The sequence below is a fragment of the Cyclopterus lumpus genome, chromosome 3, assembly GCF_009769545.1.
Source record: "Cyclopterus lumpus isolate fCycLum1 chromosome 3, fCycLum1.pri, whole genome shotgun sequence".
Classification (NCBI taxonomy): Eukaryota; Metazoa; Chordata; class Actinopteri; order Perciformes; family Cyclopteridae; genus Cyclopterus; species Cyclopterus lumpus.
In genome coordinates, this window is record NC_046968.1 from 28,632,297 (window position 1) to 28,653,662 (window position 21,366).

The window sequence follows — 21,366 nt, forward strand, 5'->3', positions numbered from 1 at the left end:
GCTGAACGCGGTACGCAAGCCGCCTCCCCTTTCACCAGCATTCTCTCTTCTTCTTTACCATGAAAACATGTCACATGGCGGCTTTAAGCTTGAATTGAATTCTCTGTTTGGACCTTTATGAACGTACCTTGAATCCTACGAAACGACGACCTCAGGGCTTCCTTCACCTGCCTGGCGAGCAGGGAAAAGTTGGCTGGACGCTCGTCTCCTCTGACTGCGTTTCCCGGGGAACCAGACGGTGATTGGTTGGACGACACTGAGCTGGTCTGCGATTGGTCGTGGTGTGGTGTTTTCCAGCCGTTTCTGGATTGGTTAGCTCCTGTTAAACTGGTTGGTGATTGATTGGATGTTAAGGTGAAGGATGATTGGTTTGTTGTTTTTGGGCCGGTTGTCGATTGGTTTAATGGCGTTTGGCTCGATGATGATTGGCTAGGTTTCGTGGTTTTGCCTGCTGAATGGTCGGATGCGATTTTGGCCGGTGCATTGCGCACTGGCACTGGGTTGGTTGGTGATTGGCTGGATTTTGTTGTGCTGGTTGGAGAGTGGCTAGCTGGTGCCTTCTTTGGTGGAGTTTGGCTGGCTGGTGCTGTATTGGGTGGAGTTTGGCTGGCTGTTGTTGTGCCGCTTAATGATTTTCCAGCTGAGATTGTTGGTGATTGGCTAGTTTGTGTCGTGCCAGCTGGTGATTGGCTAGTTTGTGTCGTGCCAGCTGGTGATTGGCTGGTTTGTGTCGTGGTGCCTGGTGATTGGCTAGTTTGTGTCGTGCCAGCTGGTGATTGGCTGGTTTGTGTCGTGGTGCCTGGTGATTGGCTAGTTTGTGTCGTGCCAGCTGGTGATTGGCTGGTTTGTGTCTTGCCGGCTGGTGATTGGCTGGTTTGTGTCGTGGTGCCTGGTGATTGGCTGGTTTGTGTCGTGCCAGCTGGTGATTGGCTAGTTTGTGTTGTGCCGCCTGGTGATTGGCTGGTTTGTGTCGTGCCAGCTGGTGATTGGCTAGTTTGTGTCGTGCCAGCTGGTGATTGGCTAGTTTGTGTCGTGGTGCCTGGTGATTGGCTAGTTTGTGTCGTGCCAGCTGGTGATTGGCTAGTTTGTGTCTTGCCGGCTGGTGATTGGCTGGTTTGTGTCGTGGTGCCTGGTGATTGGCTGGTTTGTGTCGTGCCAGCTGGTGATTGGCTGGTTTGTGTCGTGGTGCCTGGTGATTGGCTGGTTTGTGTCGTGCCAGCTGGTGATTGGCTGGTTTGTGTCGTGGTGCCTGGTGATTGGCTGGTTTGTGTCGTGGTGCCTGGTGATTGGCTAGTTTGTGTCGTGGTGCCTGGTGATTGGCTGGTTTGTGTCGTGCCAGCTGGTGATTGGCTGGTTTGTGTCGTGGTGCCTGGTGATTGGCTGGTTTGTGTCGTGGTGCCTGGTGATTGGCTGGTTTGTGTCGTGGTGCCTGGTGATTGGCTGGTTTGTGTCGTGGTGCCTGGTGATTGGCTGGTTTGTGTCGTGGTGCCTGGTGATTGGCTGGTTTGTGTCGTGGTGCCTGGTGATTGGCTGGTTTGTGTCGTGGTGCCTGGTGATTGGCTAGATGACACAGTTCTGGATGCCGTTTGACGAGGTGGTGCCGATGATTGGTCAGAGCTGACGGCCCATGAGGAGGCGGGTGTCCTCTCCGTGCTCGAGGACCTCAGGTTGGACGCTTCGGTCCGGCTGGAAGACGAGCTGGTTTCTACCGCAGCAGCTGCCATCTGGAGGTCCTTCAAGGAGAGAAGCTGAATCAGGTATTTCAACCATTCAGATAATCTGATCCTATCTAGCAATGTTTCAGAGTCTCTTCCAACCAAATATATTAAATCTGATCATTTTCATATTGGGCCTTGGCACCGTTGGGCAAAGAGAGCCCGGAGAAACCAAAACGAAGTCCTCGTGTAATTAATTCCATATAAAATCAAGCAAAAAAAAGCTCAGCTCTCGGGTGACGGATTAATTAAGATTTGATTAAAATGTAAGACACCCAAAGAATTTTTGTTGGGATCACACCGGTTGAGGTCTAGAACCCTGGAATATTTTAGCATTTGGTTAAATAGAAAGTGGTCTTTCAGAATCCGTCAGTGGAACGTTGTTTCTACAGTTTGAGCCTCTCCGGATACCTGAGCTCTCCAACTGAGGCTTTCACGTCAGAGAGCTGGAACAAAGCAGATGGCGAGGGTGAAGAATAAAGAGGGGGGGGGGGGGGTCTTGATGCTAATCGCTGATTAGCATCAGGAGATATGGATACCGGGCCGGTCAAACGCGGTGGCACGAGGTAGATCGTTCCTGCGACCTGCGCTGCTAATTGCGTTGTTCGTTTCCTAACCTCCAAAAGTTTGGAGCGGATTCTCACGCCTCTCCGAGCCAAAAGGAACAAAAGCAGCGACCGCATTCAGGCCGCCGGGGGCTCCGATAGCGGAAGAGACCACCGACCCGGCTCCTGTCTGCTGCTGCTGGGACTCCCTCGCATGTCGGCTTTCACAATCTTGTCCTGAACTTAACGAAGTATTTCACGATCATTTCCTAAACTTAACTAAGTATTTTTGTTGTCTCAACTCAACATTTCACGATCATTTCCTGAACTTAACAAAGTATTTTGCGATCTTTTCCGAAACCTAACTAAACATTTCACGATCTTTACTTAAACTTAACCGAGTATTTCACAATCTTTTCCTGAACTCAACGAAGTATTTCACAATCTTTTCCTGAACTCAACGAAGTATTTCACAATCTTTTCCAAAACCTAACAAAGTATTTCACGATCTTTTCCAAAACCTAACAAAGTATTTCACGATCTTTTCCAAAACCTAACTAAGACGTTCTGTTGCCTAAAGCTAACTAAGTATTTCACAAACTAAGGATTTTACGATCTTCTCCTGAACGTAAAATAAGTAGTTTTGTGGCCTAAACCGAACTGAGTTTCCTGTGAAGACAGAAGTTTATTTTGAAAACAGCAGTGAGGTTGCAGGTTGCAAACCAACTGAAACCCGCGTGGAGGAAAAACCGCGACGCTCGACTCGAAAACGTGAAAGTCTCCATCTTCCGCCGATGTTTGGTTTGTCCCTTCTGGGCTACCGTAGTAATGTGGTGGACTGCATGAAGAGATGTGTATGTACACATATATACACATACACCCATCTGCATAAATTATAAATCTGTGTCTGTGGAAGTTTATACTGAAACGCTGCGTATGAATTATTGGGATGAAATCTCCGGAGGTGACGGTTTTGATCTTTTCTTGCATATTATTTTCCCCGGTGATCTCCGGCCGTGTGTTGCCGAAGCCGCTCCACCAGCATCAATGGTCAATGTGGCGGCCTACCTGCCCTCCCTGGGAAGCGGTGTCCCATTTCTGCTGCTTTATCCTGCTGCTGTCGCTGCTGGGAAAAGAGAACAAGGACGGGTTTGTTCCTGCTTTCGCCCCCCGACACCACAAGACCCCCACCAACCAAACCACCAACCAACCCCCCCCCCAAAATACCAATCAATCAAACACCACCTGTTCCTTGATGAACTACTGACAAAGGAACACCTGAATATGAATTACGAGGGCTGCAACGGGTCAATTTAATCTGCCAACTATTTTATCAATCAATTCATTAATCGGTTGGTTCATACATTTTTGTACAACATTTTAAATAGTGAAAAATGTCCCTCATAATTTAAATAAATTTAATTAATTATTTTATATTTTTGATGCGACCAAAGGTCACAAATGCAATATTCAACATATTATTATAAATAACTTAATGAATAAATAAATAAAGTCCTCGTTCACGGAAGCAAATATTCACATTTGAGAATTGTTTACGTAAAGATTCTTAATTGAATATCAACCGATCCTTTCAGGTCTTGTTACAACAATAACATGATTTAGTTATTATTAGTTTTATTAGTATTAATTATCAGATATGGGAATCAAACTATACTTGAGGGAAGATAAACAGCATATATATATATATATATATATATATATATATATATACACACATACATACACACATATATACATACACATATATATACACACATATATATATATATATACACACACATACACATATATATATATATATACACACACATACACATATATATATATATATATACACACATACATAAATACACATATATATATATACATATACACATACATATATATACATATATAAATATACATATATATGCACACATACATACATATATATATATATATATATATATATATATATATATATAAATAAAATCATAAAACTGAAACCATTTTCAATATGATAAAACTATTTTAAAAACATTTAAAGACTTACTTATTGAATTCCTTCCAGTCAGAAAGGTTGACTCTGTCAACACCCCAGGAAAGATGGGCTGAAACCAACAACTGAGAGTCAATGTGGCTGAAACCAACAACTGAGAGTCAATGTGGCTGAAACCAACAACTGAGAGTCAATGTGACTGAAACCAATAACTGAGAGTCAATGTGACTGAAATCAATAACTGAGAGAGTCAATGTGACTGAAACCAATAACTGAGAGTCAATGTGACTGAAACCAATAACTGAGAGAGTCAATGTGACTGAAACCAATAACTGAGAGTCAATGTGACTGAAACCAATAACTGAGAGTCAATGTGACTGAAACCAATAACTGAGAGTCAATGTGACTGAAATCAATAACTGAGAGAGTCAATGTGACTGAAACCAATAACTGAGAGTCAATGTGACTGAAACCAATAACTGAGAGTCAATGTGACTGAAACCAATAACTGAGAGAGTCAATGTGACTGAAACCAATAACTGAGAGTCAATGTGACTGAAATCAATAACTGAGAGTCAATGTGACTGAAATCAATAACTGAGAGTCAATGTGACTGAAATCAATAACTGAGAGTCAATGTGACTGAAACCAATAACTGAGAGTCAATGTGACTGAAATCAATAACTGAGAGAGTCAATGTGACTGAAACCAATAACTGAGAGTCAATGTGACTGAAACCAATAACTGAGAGTCAATGTGACTGAAACCAATAACTGAGAGAGTCAATGTGACTGAAACCAATAACTGAGAGTCAATGTGACTGAAACCAATAAATGAGAGTCAATGTGACTGAAACCAATAACTGAGAGTCAATGTGACTGAAATCAATAACTGAGAGTCAATGTGACTGAAATCAATAACTGAGTCAATGTGAGTCAATGTGACTGAAACCAATAACTGAGTCAATGTGACTGAAACCAATAACTGAGAGAGTCAATGTGACTGAAACCAATAACAGAGTCAATGTGACTGAAATCAATAACTGAGAGTCAATGTGACTGAAATCAATAACTGAGTCAATGTGAGTCAATGTGACTGAAACCAATAACTGAGTCAATGTGACTCAAACCAATAACAGAGTCAATGTGACTGAAACCAATAACAGAGTCAATGTGACTGCAATAAACGGACCCGTTTGGTTTTAATCCTAAAACTCCTTTGAGGTGTTTCTCACCTTGGTAGATGAGGATGAAACACACCGACAGCCAGGGGGAAGGCCGCTTCCGGCCTCGCGGAGAAGAGGGATCCATCGTGTCAGTCGGGTCCGGACAGCATCACCTGGTGAAAACCCTCCGGCTGGACTCCCGAGGCTCCCTGCGCGGCTCCATCCGGAATCATCCGCGAGCGGCCCGGCGCGCGCCTCTAAGAGCCGCCGCACCTGCTCATTAGCATAAGTTATGCGGCCGGTGGGCGGGGCGTCGCGCAGACCCTTCTGACTGCACACAACAGACACCGGAAACCGAGAGTAATTCAACTGGAACTACCCCACGTAAATAAATGATAACGAGTCTGAATAAACCCTTTATTAAAACATGGGGGTGCGCAGAGGACCTGAGCCCGACAGGTGGTCCTGAGCCCGACAGGTGGTCCTGAGCCCGACAGGTGGACCTGAACGCGACAGGTGGTCCTGCGGTGCTGGCCATGAGGACAGTGCCCCTTTGTGGAGGGACCGGAAGTCACCGTGCAAAATGAAGAAGAAAACCGTGTTCAATAAATAGGGAATAAAAAAATAAACGTGAAACGCAGCAGGTGAGTTCGTTCACTCAATTGTTCATAACTTATTTTATTTTCCATAATTATCATTTCGTCCTCTGAGACTCACATGTTTCTTTGGTAAATGATCACTTTAACACTTTAAAAGAGAGTGTGTCGTTCTAGTATAAAATAAATACACAATAAGAGCTTTCCTTATAGTTAAAAACTGTATTTTGGCCCCAAAAAAAGGAAACGAAATTAAAACGTTAAATTTCGCTCACACTATTATTATTAATACCTGTAACCTAATATTTTAATAACAGATACGAGTAGAACCGGGTTGTGTAATGACACGTAATCTCAATCTAATGACAGCTGTTACTCAACTGTAATTTAGCTTTTATTTTCTTAGTATTTTTGAGTCACCGTTTGACCATTTAAGGCATTTTATGTTAAATTGTCATGTTGGCAGATGAATTATTGAGTCATGGTTACCGTGACCTTTGACCTAAAAAAACACAACTAACTTAGTCCAAAGCACAAGAGCGGACAACAAACGTATGACGTGTAACAATATGCATAAAGTTAACTTAAAATATGTGCTAAGAATTGTATAGTCCATCTATAAACTTCGGGGCAAATATCATATTATAAATAAAAATAAATGGACCGAATTCAATAATTAACAAATTATAAATAAAATAGACATAAAACTTCCTCTCTAAACGAGTTGAATCTCCTTGACTTTTGTAATCTTTTAAATATTATATAGGTAGAGGCTTCAAATAAGGCCAGTTGGCTTTCTGTCTCTTCCTGCACTCAATTCATTTATCTCTGTTGTGATTTTTTTTTTTTTAATTGTTGGAATTGTGCAAAAATAAATAATAAAAATCTCTGACTTTAACGACCTTTAGTGGGGTTTGTTTATTTGTAGCGGACGGTTCCTCTAGCTGCTGCAGACCGGGACCTTTCATCGTGCCGAGGTGAGCCCGGGGTCACCGGGGTCACCGACCCCGTTAGTGACACACGTGCATGACGGTTCCACCGCACCACGAGCTGCATCCAGCTGAAGGAAAGACTCTAAAAACAACAAACATTTCAAACAGAGAAACGTTCAAAGACACCGACATGATCGTGGGTTTGAGAAGACGATTCTGCTCATTGAGTTTATTGGACGTCTTAATCAGTGTTTTTCTTCTCGTTTAGGAAAAAACTAACAAAAAAAAAAAGTGTTCAAATGAAATGTTCGAATTTAGCCTTAAAAATGTCTAACCGTTGATTTTTATTCAACATCAGTACCGGCCACAGACTGATCACCATGTAGCCCCGCCCCTAAGGCTTACCTCTATGGTCGGTTTAGCATAGACTTCTATACAACCAGAGGAGTCGCCCCCTGGTGGTCAGGAGAGAGAATGCAGCTTTAACACATGAAGCATAGACTTCTATACAACCAGAGGAGTCGCCCCCTGGTGGTCAGGAGAGAGAATGCAGCTTTAAGACATGAAGCATAGACTTCTATACAACCAGAGGAGTCGCCCCCTGGTGGTCAGTAGAGAGAATGCAGCTTTAACACATGAAGCATAGACTTCTATACAACCAGAGGAGTCGCCCCCTGGTGGTCAGGAGAGAGAATGTAACTTCAACACATGAAGCATAGACTTCTATACAACCAGAGGAGTCGCCCCCTGGTGGTCAGTAGAGAGAATGCAGCTTCAACACATGAAGCATAGACTTCTATACAACCAGAGGAGTCGCCCCCTGGTGGTCAGTAGAGAGAATGCAGCTTTAACACATGAAGCATAGACTTCTATACAACCAGAGGAGTCGCCCCCTGGTGGTCAGGAGAGAGAATACAGACTAAGATGCTGTATTTTGTGAAGAAGTAATGTTGTGTCGAAAGGCTTTTAGGCTCTTTTAAAAAGGTTGTTTCACAAAATATTAGACGACTGATTAACTTTAAAACAGTTTTCTTTTATGATGAAAATGTATACCAGGCACAAAAGGGGAAGTAAACAACAAAGATATTGTGAAATTGTTTTCTTTAAACATTGAATTGGCCCAGAATTTCACAATTGGTGCATCAAGAATCTAAAGAACTAAAAGAAAGTCGCGATGGCTTCAGAATAAAAACAAAACGCCCGTCTTCTGTAAACCTCGTTTCAAATCAAAAAGGATACAGCAGGTGAAGACTATCTACACATCGGGGATTTAAAAATCATAAATATTTACACAAAAACCGTCATAATTGAGAAACTTGACGCTACAAAGTTGAAGAATATGTACAGAATGTGAAATATCTCAGGTGGGTTTGATTTAGAGCGCCAGCCGACAAACAGCCACACGGGAATATTGTGTTTTGTTTTTTTAATTGATCATAAAAAATAAAAAAAAAATACTGAGCTTCTAAATTGAACCAAAATCATCTTTTTTGTTGCTTTTCTTCCAGGAACTTTTATTTGTTTGTGTTTTTAAAGACTTAACATGTTGAGGTTTAAACAGCTGATGAACAGACGGTTACCGCTGCTTCTTTGCTGTGTTCAGTGTGTGTGTGTGTGTGTGTGTGTGTGTGTGTGTGTGTGTGTGTGTGTGAACTCGGCGATCTTGCGCTAGAGAGTCCTGCACACCGCGCAGCGTGCCGCTGTGTTATCTGGGCCGGTGGTTGGCGAGCAGGAAGTCCTTGTCTTTGCAGGTGAGGCAGAGCTTGAGGTTCCTCAGGGAGCCGCCGGCGGCGTAGAAGGCCCAGACGCCCATCAGGAACAAGATGACGTAGGTGGGAACCAGGCTGCCGACGTACTCGGGGTTCTGGAAGGTCTGCGTGAGAAGACGAGAACCATAACATGAACAAAAAACACATTTAGTAGAGTCCTGCAGCTATAAAAACACTAACGTTTGTTTTTATTTTAATAATAAATCAAGAGAAGTAGAGTCATTTTCTCATAGACTTCTATACAACCAGAGGAGCCCCCCCCTTCTGGTGGTCAGGAAAGAGAATGCAGCTTTAACACATGAAGCATAGACTTCTATACAACCAGAGGAGTCGCCCCCTGGTGGTCAGTAGAGAGAATGCAGCTTTAACACATGAAGCGTAGACTTCTATACAACCAGAGGAGTCGCCCCCTGGTGGTCAGTAGAGAGAATGCAGCTTTAACACATGAAACATAGACTTCTATACAACCTCCCCCCCGGCAACACTCACCAGACAGGAAACGATGAGGTGGCTGGCGACGACAGCAGCCACCGCCCACCAGCGCTGCTTCTCGCAGCCGTCAAAGAAGACGACGCCCCAGAACATGTGAAGCAGGATGATGGCCATCGTCATGAAGGCTGAGAAAAGGAAATAAAGTTACACTTTGCAGGATTGATGAGTCAAAGCCAAATGATTCGGTCTCGCTAACCCAGAGGAAAAGGGGAGTTTCTTTTTTTTAACCCCAATAACTGCGTCGGTACCCGAGGACAGGAAGTAGTGCTGAGAGTCTCCGTGGATCCCAATGGTTCCCGGCCCCACTGAGTCCGCCAGGATGTTCACCACCGAGAACGCCCCGCTCATGAAGCCGAAGCCGAGGCCCGACACTGAAGACACAAAGTACAGCCTTTAGCCCTTAGCTTAGCTTAAGACACAAAGTACAGCCTTAGCCTTTAGCCTAGCTTAAGACACAAAGTACAGCCTTTAGCCCTTAGCTTAGCTTAAGACACAAAGTACAGCCTTAGCCTTTAGCCTAGCTTAAGACAAAGTACAGCCTTAGCCTTTAGCCTAGCTTAAGACAAAGTACAGCCTTAGCCTTTAGCCTAGCTTAAGACAAAGTACAGCCTTAGCCTTTAGCCTAGCTTAAGACACATGGTAATGTTTGATTGGTAAACAGACGATGTGAGGACTAACGGTACCGTAGGCCAGCTGCCGTATGGAGATCGGCATGGTTTCCTCCTGACTGAGGGTGAGGAGGCCTTCATTCGCTTTCCTGAAACAAAACAAGTTTTTTGTTAGCGGGTGTAAACTTTTGGGACAGCGACGACTCGCCGCAGTTAGCGGTCGGCGTGAAGGCGGCGAGTCTGTGTTCCATCATTTGACTGAAACCTATGCATTTATGTTCTTTTGGGACTATTAGTAAACTAGTAAATTAAACAAAAAATAATTGCATTTTAACATTGCAAGGGGAGAGGGGCTGCAACTAACAATGATACTTGCATTATTGATTGATCTATTTATTTAAAAAACAGTGGGTGACTGTGGGTTAGTGGTTAGTAGGTCCGTCTTTCAATCAGGGGGTTGGTGGTTCAATCCCCGCCCTAGTCGATGTGTCCTTGAGCAAGACACTTAACCCTGAATTGTTCCCTGTAGCTGTGTCTACAGTGTATGAATGTAACATTATTGTAAGCTAAATGACATGTAAAAAAATAGTTTGTACTCCCTGATTTGAACGTCTTACGGGTTTTTTGTCTCTTTTCTTACGTCTCGGGCTTCAACGTCGCATCGCTGTGAATTGTGGGTAATTCCCTGGGACGGCCCCTAAAGCGCGGGCGTCTTTTGGAGGACTCACTTCAGCAGCTTGTAGTAGGCGAAGCGGAAGGCCTCCTGCAGCAGGACGGAGAGCACCACGCCGAACACCAGGAGCCCCTTCTGCTGGGCGGCGCTGTCCTTGTTGCTGATCTGAACGGAGATGAACCAAACCAGGGAGGCCAGCAGCAGAGACACCAGCCAGAAAAACGCTCTGAGGGGGGAACAAACCGTCACGTGGAGAAGACGTCAATTCAGAGTCATCTGTGGAGTCCGTATCGACCCGATAGATCCGGGTATCGTTATTGATGAAGCACAATTCTTTGTGTTTCAGGCGGGAAGGAATTCTTTGTAACACAGGTCACATGACTGTTTCCTTATTGGCTAATTCTCTGGTTAGCTAGTTAACTAATTCCACCATGTTTTTTTGTGCGACACTAGTTACAGAAGATTAGCTGAGCAAAGTTGTCGCAATGTGCTTTCATACGCTGTGACGAGAGAGTGGACGGAGCACTAAGTTATTAAATGTTACGCGCGTCCGAACTCGTGACTCGAAAACATACAAACTAAATGGCCGCCGCTCTGACCGCCCTGCTCCGTCACCGTGAATGGGAACGTCCGCTCTACTCCTTTTCCTGTCGTCAGAATTCGTGAAGTGAGATAATATATATAAATAAATATATATATAAATAAATATATATATATACACACATATATATATATATATATAAATAAATATATATATATACACACACATATATATATATATATATATACATACATATATATATATATATATATATATATATATATATACATACATACATACATATATATATATATACACATACATACATACATACATACACATATATATATATACGTGTATGTGTATATATACATATATACACATATATACATATACATATATACACATATATACATATATATATATATATATATACACACATACATACATATATATATATACACACATACATACATATATATATATATATACATATATATATACATATATACACACACACACACTGTGCCAAACATGACCTCTAATGTCTGTCCATTAAAGATAAGTAACTTAACTTCCATGTCCTCCTGGGACATTTTCACTGCCGAGTCTTCCCTAAGACCCAACACCAGCCGTGTCACCAGAACATAACAGCTCATCCCATTTATGAGCTGGTGCTTCAGCAACGATCTGAGGTGAGGTGTCAATGATCTGAGGTGAGGTGTCAATGATCTGAGGTGCATCAGCGATCAACTCATAGGCCAAATCCTGGAGCCTCCGAGCACCTTTTTGGAACACGGAGGGCAGACTCAGCTGAGACCCAAAGTCTTTGTGCCCTTCTCCAGGGCTCTCCAGCTTAGAGGCCCCACCGTCTTGAGTCCAAGAGTCCCTTTGATAACCAAATTGCTGGGCGCTGCTGGGTCTTGTGATGGGATTCTTAGACTCCGCTGAGACCCAAAGTCTCTGTGCCTCGGACCAAAGCTGAGCTCAGGCAAATTAGAGCCTGTGCTCCTCATCAACCTGTGAACACGCGATTCCCATTTGGGATAAATAAAAACAACAGCGTTTAAAATCCTTTTTTATGAGAGGGTTTGCCACTATACTGAATAAATAAACAATACGTCATAGATCACATGTTTCATTGCTTACATCTCCAGTTAACACGGTCACCGCCTGTGTAACCGTAACACCGGTGGGCTCGTCTCAAAGACGCTAGCTAGCTAGTTAGTTAGCTAGCTAGCTAACTAACTAGCTAGCTAGCTAGCGTCGTTGCTCGAGCCGGCTAGGGTCTAAACAAAAGCGACGTTGCAGTTCTCCTAGCTGGTGTTTAGTGTCGTGTACACACGTGAGAGTACACTGACGATGAGAGAGGCTCACCCGGCGATGAGGAAGATGACCCTGAGCGGCTCCCGGGCGATGGTGAAGAGGAAGAGCGCTATGGCGGGTCCGAAGGCTATGAAAGTGCAGCCGAAGAACACCGAGGCCGTCATCGTGAGGGGGAAGCGAGCCGCCGTGTGTCGGCTGCGTAAACAAAGGTGTGTTTTACGGATGTCTGTGTCTAAATGTTCAATAATGGCGAGCCGCTATTGTTGTTGCTGGTGGTTTATCTCCGGGTGCGCTCTGCTTCCGGCAGCGTGTCACGGGGTCTTCTCGTGACGTCACATTACCCCTCCTGTAATTTAATGGCCAGTGTTAAAAGGTGCATGACGCCCCCTGCTGTCCGGCACCGTGTAACAGCATGGGCTTAGGACTGGTTTCTCATTAAAGAATGATTGCTATTCTTGTTGTTGTTGTTGTTGTTATTGTTGCTAGTCTAAATAATAATAGTGATAATTATTATTATTATAATGATAATCATATTTATTATTTTCATGACTCTATAAAGAAGTTATATTCTGGATATTGAACCTCCATTGTGCCAGTGTGGAAACACTCTACTGCAGAGATCCTTATTAAGTTGCAAAAAGAATATCCACAGATATAAGTCGTAGCCATGGTGACGTCACCTGTTGTTTGTGGACAGACGTTTTGAAGCCTCTATTTCTGGAATTAAGGCTGTCGCCAAATTGATTTTTTTGCAACCGATGAACAGAAGTGACTAGAGACTCTGGTGGCAGCAGGCACCTGTCAATCACCTTGAAGCCCCGCCCTAAAGCATTACGTCTCTCTTGATTACCTCAGTAAACCTTTTAACTGTGATTTACCCATAAAGAACCTTCTTCAATTTCACAATTCATCAACTCCAGGAAAGCGCCACACCATTTATTTATTTGATCACTGAAGCACATCGCCAGCAACATAAACTCACATAACACACATGAATGGATGAAACTGGTAAACAGAAGAACAACAAGCTGCTGTTTACGCCTCGCTCTCGAACATCTTCTTCCGGCCGCCCATCCCGGACTTGTCTTCGATGCTCTTCCTCCAGTCGCCGGTCGCCTTCTCCTGCAAAGAGAACAATGAACAATGAGCAAAGAGAACATTGACAACAATGAGCAAAAAAGAACATTGAACAAAGAGAACATTTAAAAAAGAGAACATTGACAACAATGAGCAAAGAACATTGAGCAAAAAGAACAGTGAGCAAAGAGAACATTGAGCAAAGAGAACAATGAGCAAAGAGAACATTGAGCAAAAAGAACAATGAACAAAGAGAACATTGACAACAATGAGCAAAGAGAACATTGAACAAAGAGAACATTGAACAAAGATAACAATGAGCAAAGAGAACAGTGAGCAAAGAGAACAATGAGCAAAGAGAACATTGAACAAAAAGAACATTGACAATAATGAGCAAACAGAACATTGAGCAAAGAGAACAGTGAGCAAAGAGAACAATGAGCAAATAGAACAGTGAGCAAAGAGAACAGTGAGCAAAAAGAACAATGAGCAAAAAGAACAGTGAACAAAGAGAACATTGACAACAATGAGCATTGAACAAAGAGAACATTGAACAAAGATAACAATGAGCAAATAGAATAATGAGCAAAGAGAACAATGAGCAAAGAGAACATTAAGCAAAGAGAACAGTGAGCAAAGAGAACAATGAGCAAATAGAACAGTGAGCAAAGAGAACAGTGAGCAAAGAGAACAATGAGCAAAAAGAACAGTGAACGAAGAGAACATTGACAACAATGAGCAAAGAGAACAATGAGCAAAGAGAACATTAAGCAAAGAGAACAGTGAGCAAAGAGAACAATGAGCAAAGAGAACAGTGAGCAAAGAGAACATTGAGCAAAGAGAACAATGAGCAAAGAGAACGATGAGCAAAGAGAACAATGAGCAAAGAGAACAAGGAGCAAAGAGAACAATGAGCGAAGAGAACATTATTATACACACATATATATATATACACACACATATATATATATATACACACATATATACACACACACACATATATACACACACACATATATATACACACACACATATATATATATATATACACACACACATATACATGAACATATATACACACACACACATATATATATATATACACACACACATATATATATACATACACATATATACACACACATATATATACACACACACATATATATATACACACACATATACATGCACATATATACACACACACATATATATATATATATACACACACACACACATATATATATACACACACACATATATATACACTGTATATATATATACATATGTGTGTATATACATACATATAGATACACATATACATATACACACACGTATATATACACATATATATACACGTATACAGTATACACACATATATATATACATTATATATACACACATTTAAAAATACACATATACATATATATATATATATGTATATATAACAAAAGTGTAACAAGGTGTAACCCTTCACCTGCTAACCCAATGTACTCTACCCTCCACTATATGACTCATTCCTCAGAGGTTCTCAAGTTACCTTTTTTTTTTACCTGAAATGTTCAATTTGTTTGTTTGTTTGCTGTTTGTCTTTTTTTGGTTTAGTTTTGTATGTCTATGGCTTATGTAAAGCGTCTTTGTGTGTTTTGAAAAGCGCTATATAAATTCGATGTATTATTATTATATATATTTAAACGTGTATATATATACGCGTGTATACACAAACATATATATATACACACACGTATATATATACACACGTGTATATATACACATATACGGTATATACACATATATATGTATATATATGTGTGGATATATATGTATATACACATTTATATATATATGTGTATATAGACACATGTATATCTACACATAAATGTGTAGATATACACACATATATACACACATATATATATATGTGTATATATAGACACATGTATATCTAAACATATGTGTAGATATACACAAATATATATACATATATACACACATATATATACGTATATATATACACATATATAGATACACATATATAAATGTATACACATATATATGTGTATGTATATACATATATAAGTGTATATATACACATTATATACATACACACATATATATTATTATTATTTTATTTGAGTAAAAAAAAAAAAAATACATTGAAAATAAGAAATGACAAAGTGTATTTTTAACTCTGTTAAACTTCTATACATATTAGCTCATAGCCTCATGTTTGTATAAATATTAGAACACTACTAACTTATAGCCTCATGTTTGTATAAATATTAGAACACTACTAACTTATAGCCTCATGTTTGTATAAATATTAGAACACTACTAACTTATAGCCTCATGTTTGTATAAATATTAGAACACTACTAACTAATAGCCTCATGTTTGTATAAATATTAGAACACTACTAACTTATAGCCTCATGTTTGTATAAATATTAGAACACTCCTAACTTATAGCCTCATGTTTGTATAAATATTAGAACACTACTAACTTATAGCCTCATGTTTGTATAAATATTAGAACACTCCTAACTTATAGCCTCATGTTTGTATAAATATTAGAACACTACTAACTTATAGCCTCTTGTTTGTATGAATATTAGAACACTCCTAACTTATAGCCTCATGTTTGTATAAATATTAGAACACTACTAACTTATAGCCTCTTGTTTGTATAAATATTAGAACACTACTAACTTATAGCCTCATGTTTGTATAAATATCCGAACACTCCTAACTTATAGCCTCCTGTTTGTATAAATATTAGAACACTGCTAACTTATAGCCTCATGTTTGTATAAATATTAGAACACTGCTAACTTATAGCCTCATGTTTGTATAAATATCCGAACACTCCTAACTTATAGCCTCATGTTTGTATACATATTAGAACACTACTAACTTATAGCCTCATGTTTGTATAAATATCCGAACACTCCTAACTTATAGCCTCATGTTTGTATAAATATTAGAACACTACTAACTTATAGCCTCTTGTTTGTATGAATATTAGAACACTCCTAACTTATAGCCTCATGTTTGTATAAATATTAGAACACTACTAACTTATAGCCTCTTGTTTGTATAAATATTAGAACACTACTAACTTATAGCCTCATGTTTGTATAAATATCCGAACACTCCTAACTTATAGCCTCATGTTTGTATAAATATTAGAACACTGCTAACTTATAGCCTCATGTTTGTATAAATATTAGAACACTCCTAACTTATAGCCTCATGTTTGTATACATATTAGAACACTACTAACTTATAGCCTCATGTTTGTATAAATATTAGAACACTGCTAACTTATAGCCTCATGTTTGTATAAATATCCGAACACTCCTAACTTATAGCATCATGTTTGTATACATATTAGAACACTACTAACTTATAGCCTCATGTTTGTATAAATATCCGAACACTCCTAACTTATAGCCTCATGTTTGTATAAATATTAGAACACTGCTAACTTATAGCCTCATGTTTGTATAAATATCCGAACACTCCTAACTTATAGCCTCATGTCTGAATAAATATTAGAACACTACTAACTTATAGCCTCATGTTTGAATAAATATTAGAACACTACTAACTCATAGCCTCATGTTTGTATTAATATTAGAACACTACTAACTTATAGCCTCATGTTTGTATTAATATTTAAACACTACTAACTTATAGCCTCATGTTTGTATAAATATCCGAACACTCCTAACTTATAGCCTCATGTTTGTATTAATATTAGAACACTACTAACTTATAGCCTCTTGTTTGTATAAATATTTAAACACTACTAACTTATAGCCTCTTGTTTGTATAAATATTAGAACACTACTAACTTATAGCCTCATGTTTGTATAAATATCCGAACACTCCTAACTTATAGCCTCATGTTTGTATAAATATTAGAACACTGCTAACTTATAGCCTCATGTTTGTATAAATATTAGAACACTGCTAACTTATAGCCTCATGTTTGTATAAATATCCGAACACTCCTAACTTATAGCCTCATGTTTGTATACATATTAGAACACTACTAACTTATAGCCTCATGTTTGTATAAATATCCGAACACTCCTAACTTATAGCCTCATGTTTGTATAAATATTAGAACACTGCTAACTTATAGCCTCATGTTTGTATAAATATTAGAACACTACTAAGTTATAGCCTCATGTCTGAATAAATATTAGAACACTACTAACTTATAGCCTCATGTTTGAATAAATATTAGAACACTACTAACTCATAGCCTCATGTTTGTATTAATATTAGAACACTACTAACTTATAGCCTCATGTTTGTATTAATATTTAAACACTACTAACTTATAGCCTCATGTTTGTATAAATATCCGAACACTCCTAACTTATAGCCTCATGTTTGTATTAATATTAGAACACTACTAACTTATAGCCTCTTGTTTGTATAAATATTTAAACACTACTAACTTATAGCCTCTTGTTTGTATAAATATTAGAACACTACTAACTTATAGCCTCATGTTTGTATAAATATCCGAACACTCCTAACTTATAGCCTCCTGTTTGTATAAATATTAGAACACTGCTAACTTATAGCCTCATGTTTGTATAAATATTAGAACACTGCTAACTTATAGCCTCATGTTTGTATAAATATCCGAACACTCCTAACTTATAGCCTCATGTTTGTATACATATTAGAACACTACTAACTTATAGCCTCATGTTTGTATAAATATCCGAACACTCCTAACTTATAGCCTCATGTTTGTATAAATATTAGAACACTACTAACTTATAGCCTCTTGTTTGTATGAATATTAGAACACTCCTAACTTATAGCCTCATGTTTGTATAAATATTAGAACACTACTAACTTATAGCCTCATGTTTGTATAAATATTAGAACACTACTAACTTATAGCCTCATGTTTGTATAAATATCCGAACACTCCTAACTTATAGCCTCATGTTTGTATAAATATTAGAACACTGCTAACTTATAGCCTCATGTTTGTATAAATATTAGAACACTCCTAACTTATAGCATCATGTTTGTATACATATTAGAACACTACTAACTTATAGCCTCATGTTTGTATAAATATTAGAACACTGCTAACTTATAGCCTCATGTTTGTATAAATATCCGAACACTCCTAACTTATAGCATCATGTTTGTATACATATTAGAACACTACTAACTTATAGCCTCATGTTTGTATAAATATCCGAACACTCCTAACTTATAGCCTCATGTTTGTATAAATATTAGAACACTGCTAACTTATAGCCTCATGTTTGTATAAATATCCGAACACTCCTAACTTATAGCCTCATGTCTGAATAAATATTAGAACACTACTAACTTATAGCCTCATGTTTGAATAAATATTAGAACACTACTAACTCATAGCCTCATGTTTGTATTAATATTAGAACACTACTAACTTATAGCCTCATGTTTGTATTAATATTTAAACACTACTAACTTATAGCCTCATGTTTGTATAAATATCCGAACACTCCTAACTTATAGCCTCATGTTTGTATTAATATTAGAACACTACTAACTTATAGCCTCTTGTTTGTATAAATATTTAAACACTACTAACTTATAGCCTCTTGTTTGTATAAATATTAGAACACTACTAACTTATAGCCTCATGTTTGTATAAATATCCGAACACTCCTAACTTATAGCCTCATGTTTGTATAAATATTAGAACACTACTAACTTATAGCCTCATGTTTGTATAAATATTAGAACACTGCTAACTTATAGCCTCATGTTTGTATAAATATCCGAACACTCCTAACTTATAGCCTCATGTTTGTATACATATTAGAACACTACTAACTTATAGCCTCATGTTTGTATAAATATCCGAACACTCCTAACTTATAGCCTCATGTTTGTATAAATATTAGAACACTGCTAACTTATAGCCTCATGTTTGTATAAATATTAGAACACTACTAAGTTATAGCCTCATGTCTGAATAAATATTAGAACACTACTAACTTATAGCCTCATGTTTGAATAAATATTAGAACACTACTAACTCATAGCCTCATGTTTGTATTAATATTAGAACACTACTAACTTATAGCCTCATGTTTGTATTAATATTTAAACACTACTAACTTATAGCCTCATGTTTGTATAAATATCCGAACACTCCTAACTTATAGCCTCATGTTTGTATTAATATTAGAACACTACTAACTTATAGCCTCTTGTTTGTATAAATATTTAAACACTACTAACTTATAGCCTCTTGTTTGTATAAATATTAGAACACTACTAACTTATAGCCTCATGTTTGTATAAATATCCGAACACTCCTAACTTATAGCCTCATGTTTGTATAAATATTAGAACACTGCTAACTTATAGCCTCATGTTTGTATAAATATTAGAACACTGCTAACTTATAGCCTCATGTTTGTATAAATATCCGAACACTCCTAACTTATAGCCTCATGTTTGTATACATATTAGAACACTACTAACTTATAGCCTCATGTTTGTATAAATATCCGAACACTCCTAACTTATAGCCTCATGTTTGTATAAATATTAGAACACTACTAACTTATAGCCTCTTGTTTGTATGAATATTAGAACACTCCTAACTTATAGCCTCATGTTTGTATAAATATTAGAACACTACTAACTTATAGCCTCTTGTTTGTATAAATATTAGAACACTACTAACTTATAGCCTCATGTTTGTATAAATATCCGAACACTCCTAACTTATAGCCTCATGTTTGTATAAATATTAGAACACTGCTAACTTATAGCCTCATGTTTGTATAAATATTAGAACACTCCTAACTTATAGCATCATGTTTGTATACATATTAGAACACTACTAACTTATAGCCTCATGTTTGTATAAATATTAGAACACTGCTAACTTATAGCCTCATGTTTGTATAAATATTAGAACACTACTAACTTATAGCCTCATGTTTGTATACATATTAGAACACTACTAACTTATAGCCTCATGTTTGTATAAATATCCGAACACTCCTAACTTATAGCCTCATGTTTGTATAAATATTAGAACACTGCTAACTTATAGCCTCATGTTTGTATAAATATCCGAACACTCCTAACTTATAGCCTCATGTTTGTATAAATATTAGAACACTGCTAACTTATAGCCTCATGTTTGTATAAATATTAGAACACTGCTAACTTATAGCCTCATGTTTGTATAAATATTAGAACACTACTAAGTTATAGCCTCATGTCTGAATAAATATTAGAACACTACTAACTTATAGCCTCATGTTTGAATAAATATTAGAACACTACTAACTCATAGCCTCATGTTTGTATTAATATTAGAACACTACTAACTTATAGCCTCATGTTTGTATTAATATTTAAACACTACTAACTTATAGCCTCATGTTTGTATAAATATCCGAACACTCCTAACTTATAGCCTCATGTTTGTATTAATATTAGAACACTACTAACTTATAGCCTCTTGTTTGTATAAATATTTAAACACTACTAACTTATAGTCTCATGTTTGTATAAATATTTAAAGACTACTAACTTATAGCCTCATGTTTGTATAAATATCCGAACACTCCTAACTTATAGCCTCATGTTTGTATTAATATTTAAACACTACTAACTTATAGCCTCATGTTTGTATAAATATTAGAACACTACTAACTCATAGCCTCATGTTTGTATGAATATTTAAACACTACTAACTTATAGCCTCATGTTTGTATAAATATTTAAACACTACTAACTCATAGCCTCATGTTTGTATAAATATTAGAACACTACTAACTTATAGCCTCATGTTTGTATAAATATTAGAACACTACTAACTTATAGCCTCATGTTTGTATAAATATTTAAACACTACTAACTTATAGCCTCATG

The 21,366-nt window shown here is 38.2% G+C and overlaps 2 protein-coding genes across 2 annotated transcripts in view; both read right to left on the minus strand.

The window, feature by feature from the left end:
* The window catches only part of otog (otogelin), a 48,729-nt gene extending 43,101 nt beyond the window's left edge, over positions 1-5,628 (minus strand). The window contains exons 1-4 of the mRNA XM_034529809.1: positions 5,494-5,628; positions 4,314-4,371; positions 3,329-3,386; positions 128-1,733 (exon numbers count right to left, since the gene is read on the minus strand). Coding sequence (XP_034385700.1) covers positions 128-1,733; positions 3,329-3,386; positions 4,314-4,371; positions 5,494-5,569 — 1,798 coding nt within the window. The 5' untranslated portion in view covers positions 5,570-5,628. The remainder of the gene's footprint in view (positions 1-127; positions 1,734-3,328; positions 3,387-4,313; positions 4,372-5,493) is intronic.
* Positions 5,629-7,964: 2,336 nt separating this feature from the next.
* aph1b (APH1B gamma secretase subunit) lies at positions 7,965-12,827 on the minus strand. Its single transcript, XM_034529784.1, has 6 exons — positions 12,413-12,827; positions 10,550-10,720; positions 9,897-9,970; positions 9,462-9,584; positions 9,211-9,338; positions 7,965-8,825 (listed from the first exon to the last, which is right to left on the minus strand). The coding sequence occupies exons 1-6, from the start codon at positions 12,523-12,525 to the stop codon at positions 8,658-8,660; spliced, it is 777 nt and encodes a 258-aa protein (XP_034385675.1). The 5' UTR covers positions 12,526-12,827; the 3' UTR covers positions 7,965-8,657.
* Between the last annotated feature and the right edge of the window lie 8,539 nt (positions 12,828-21,366).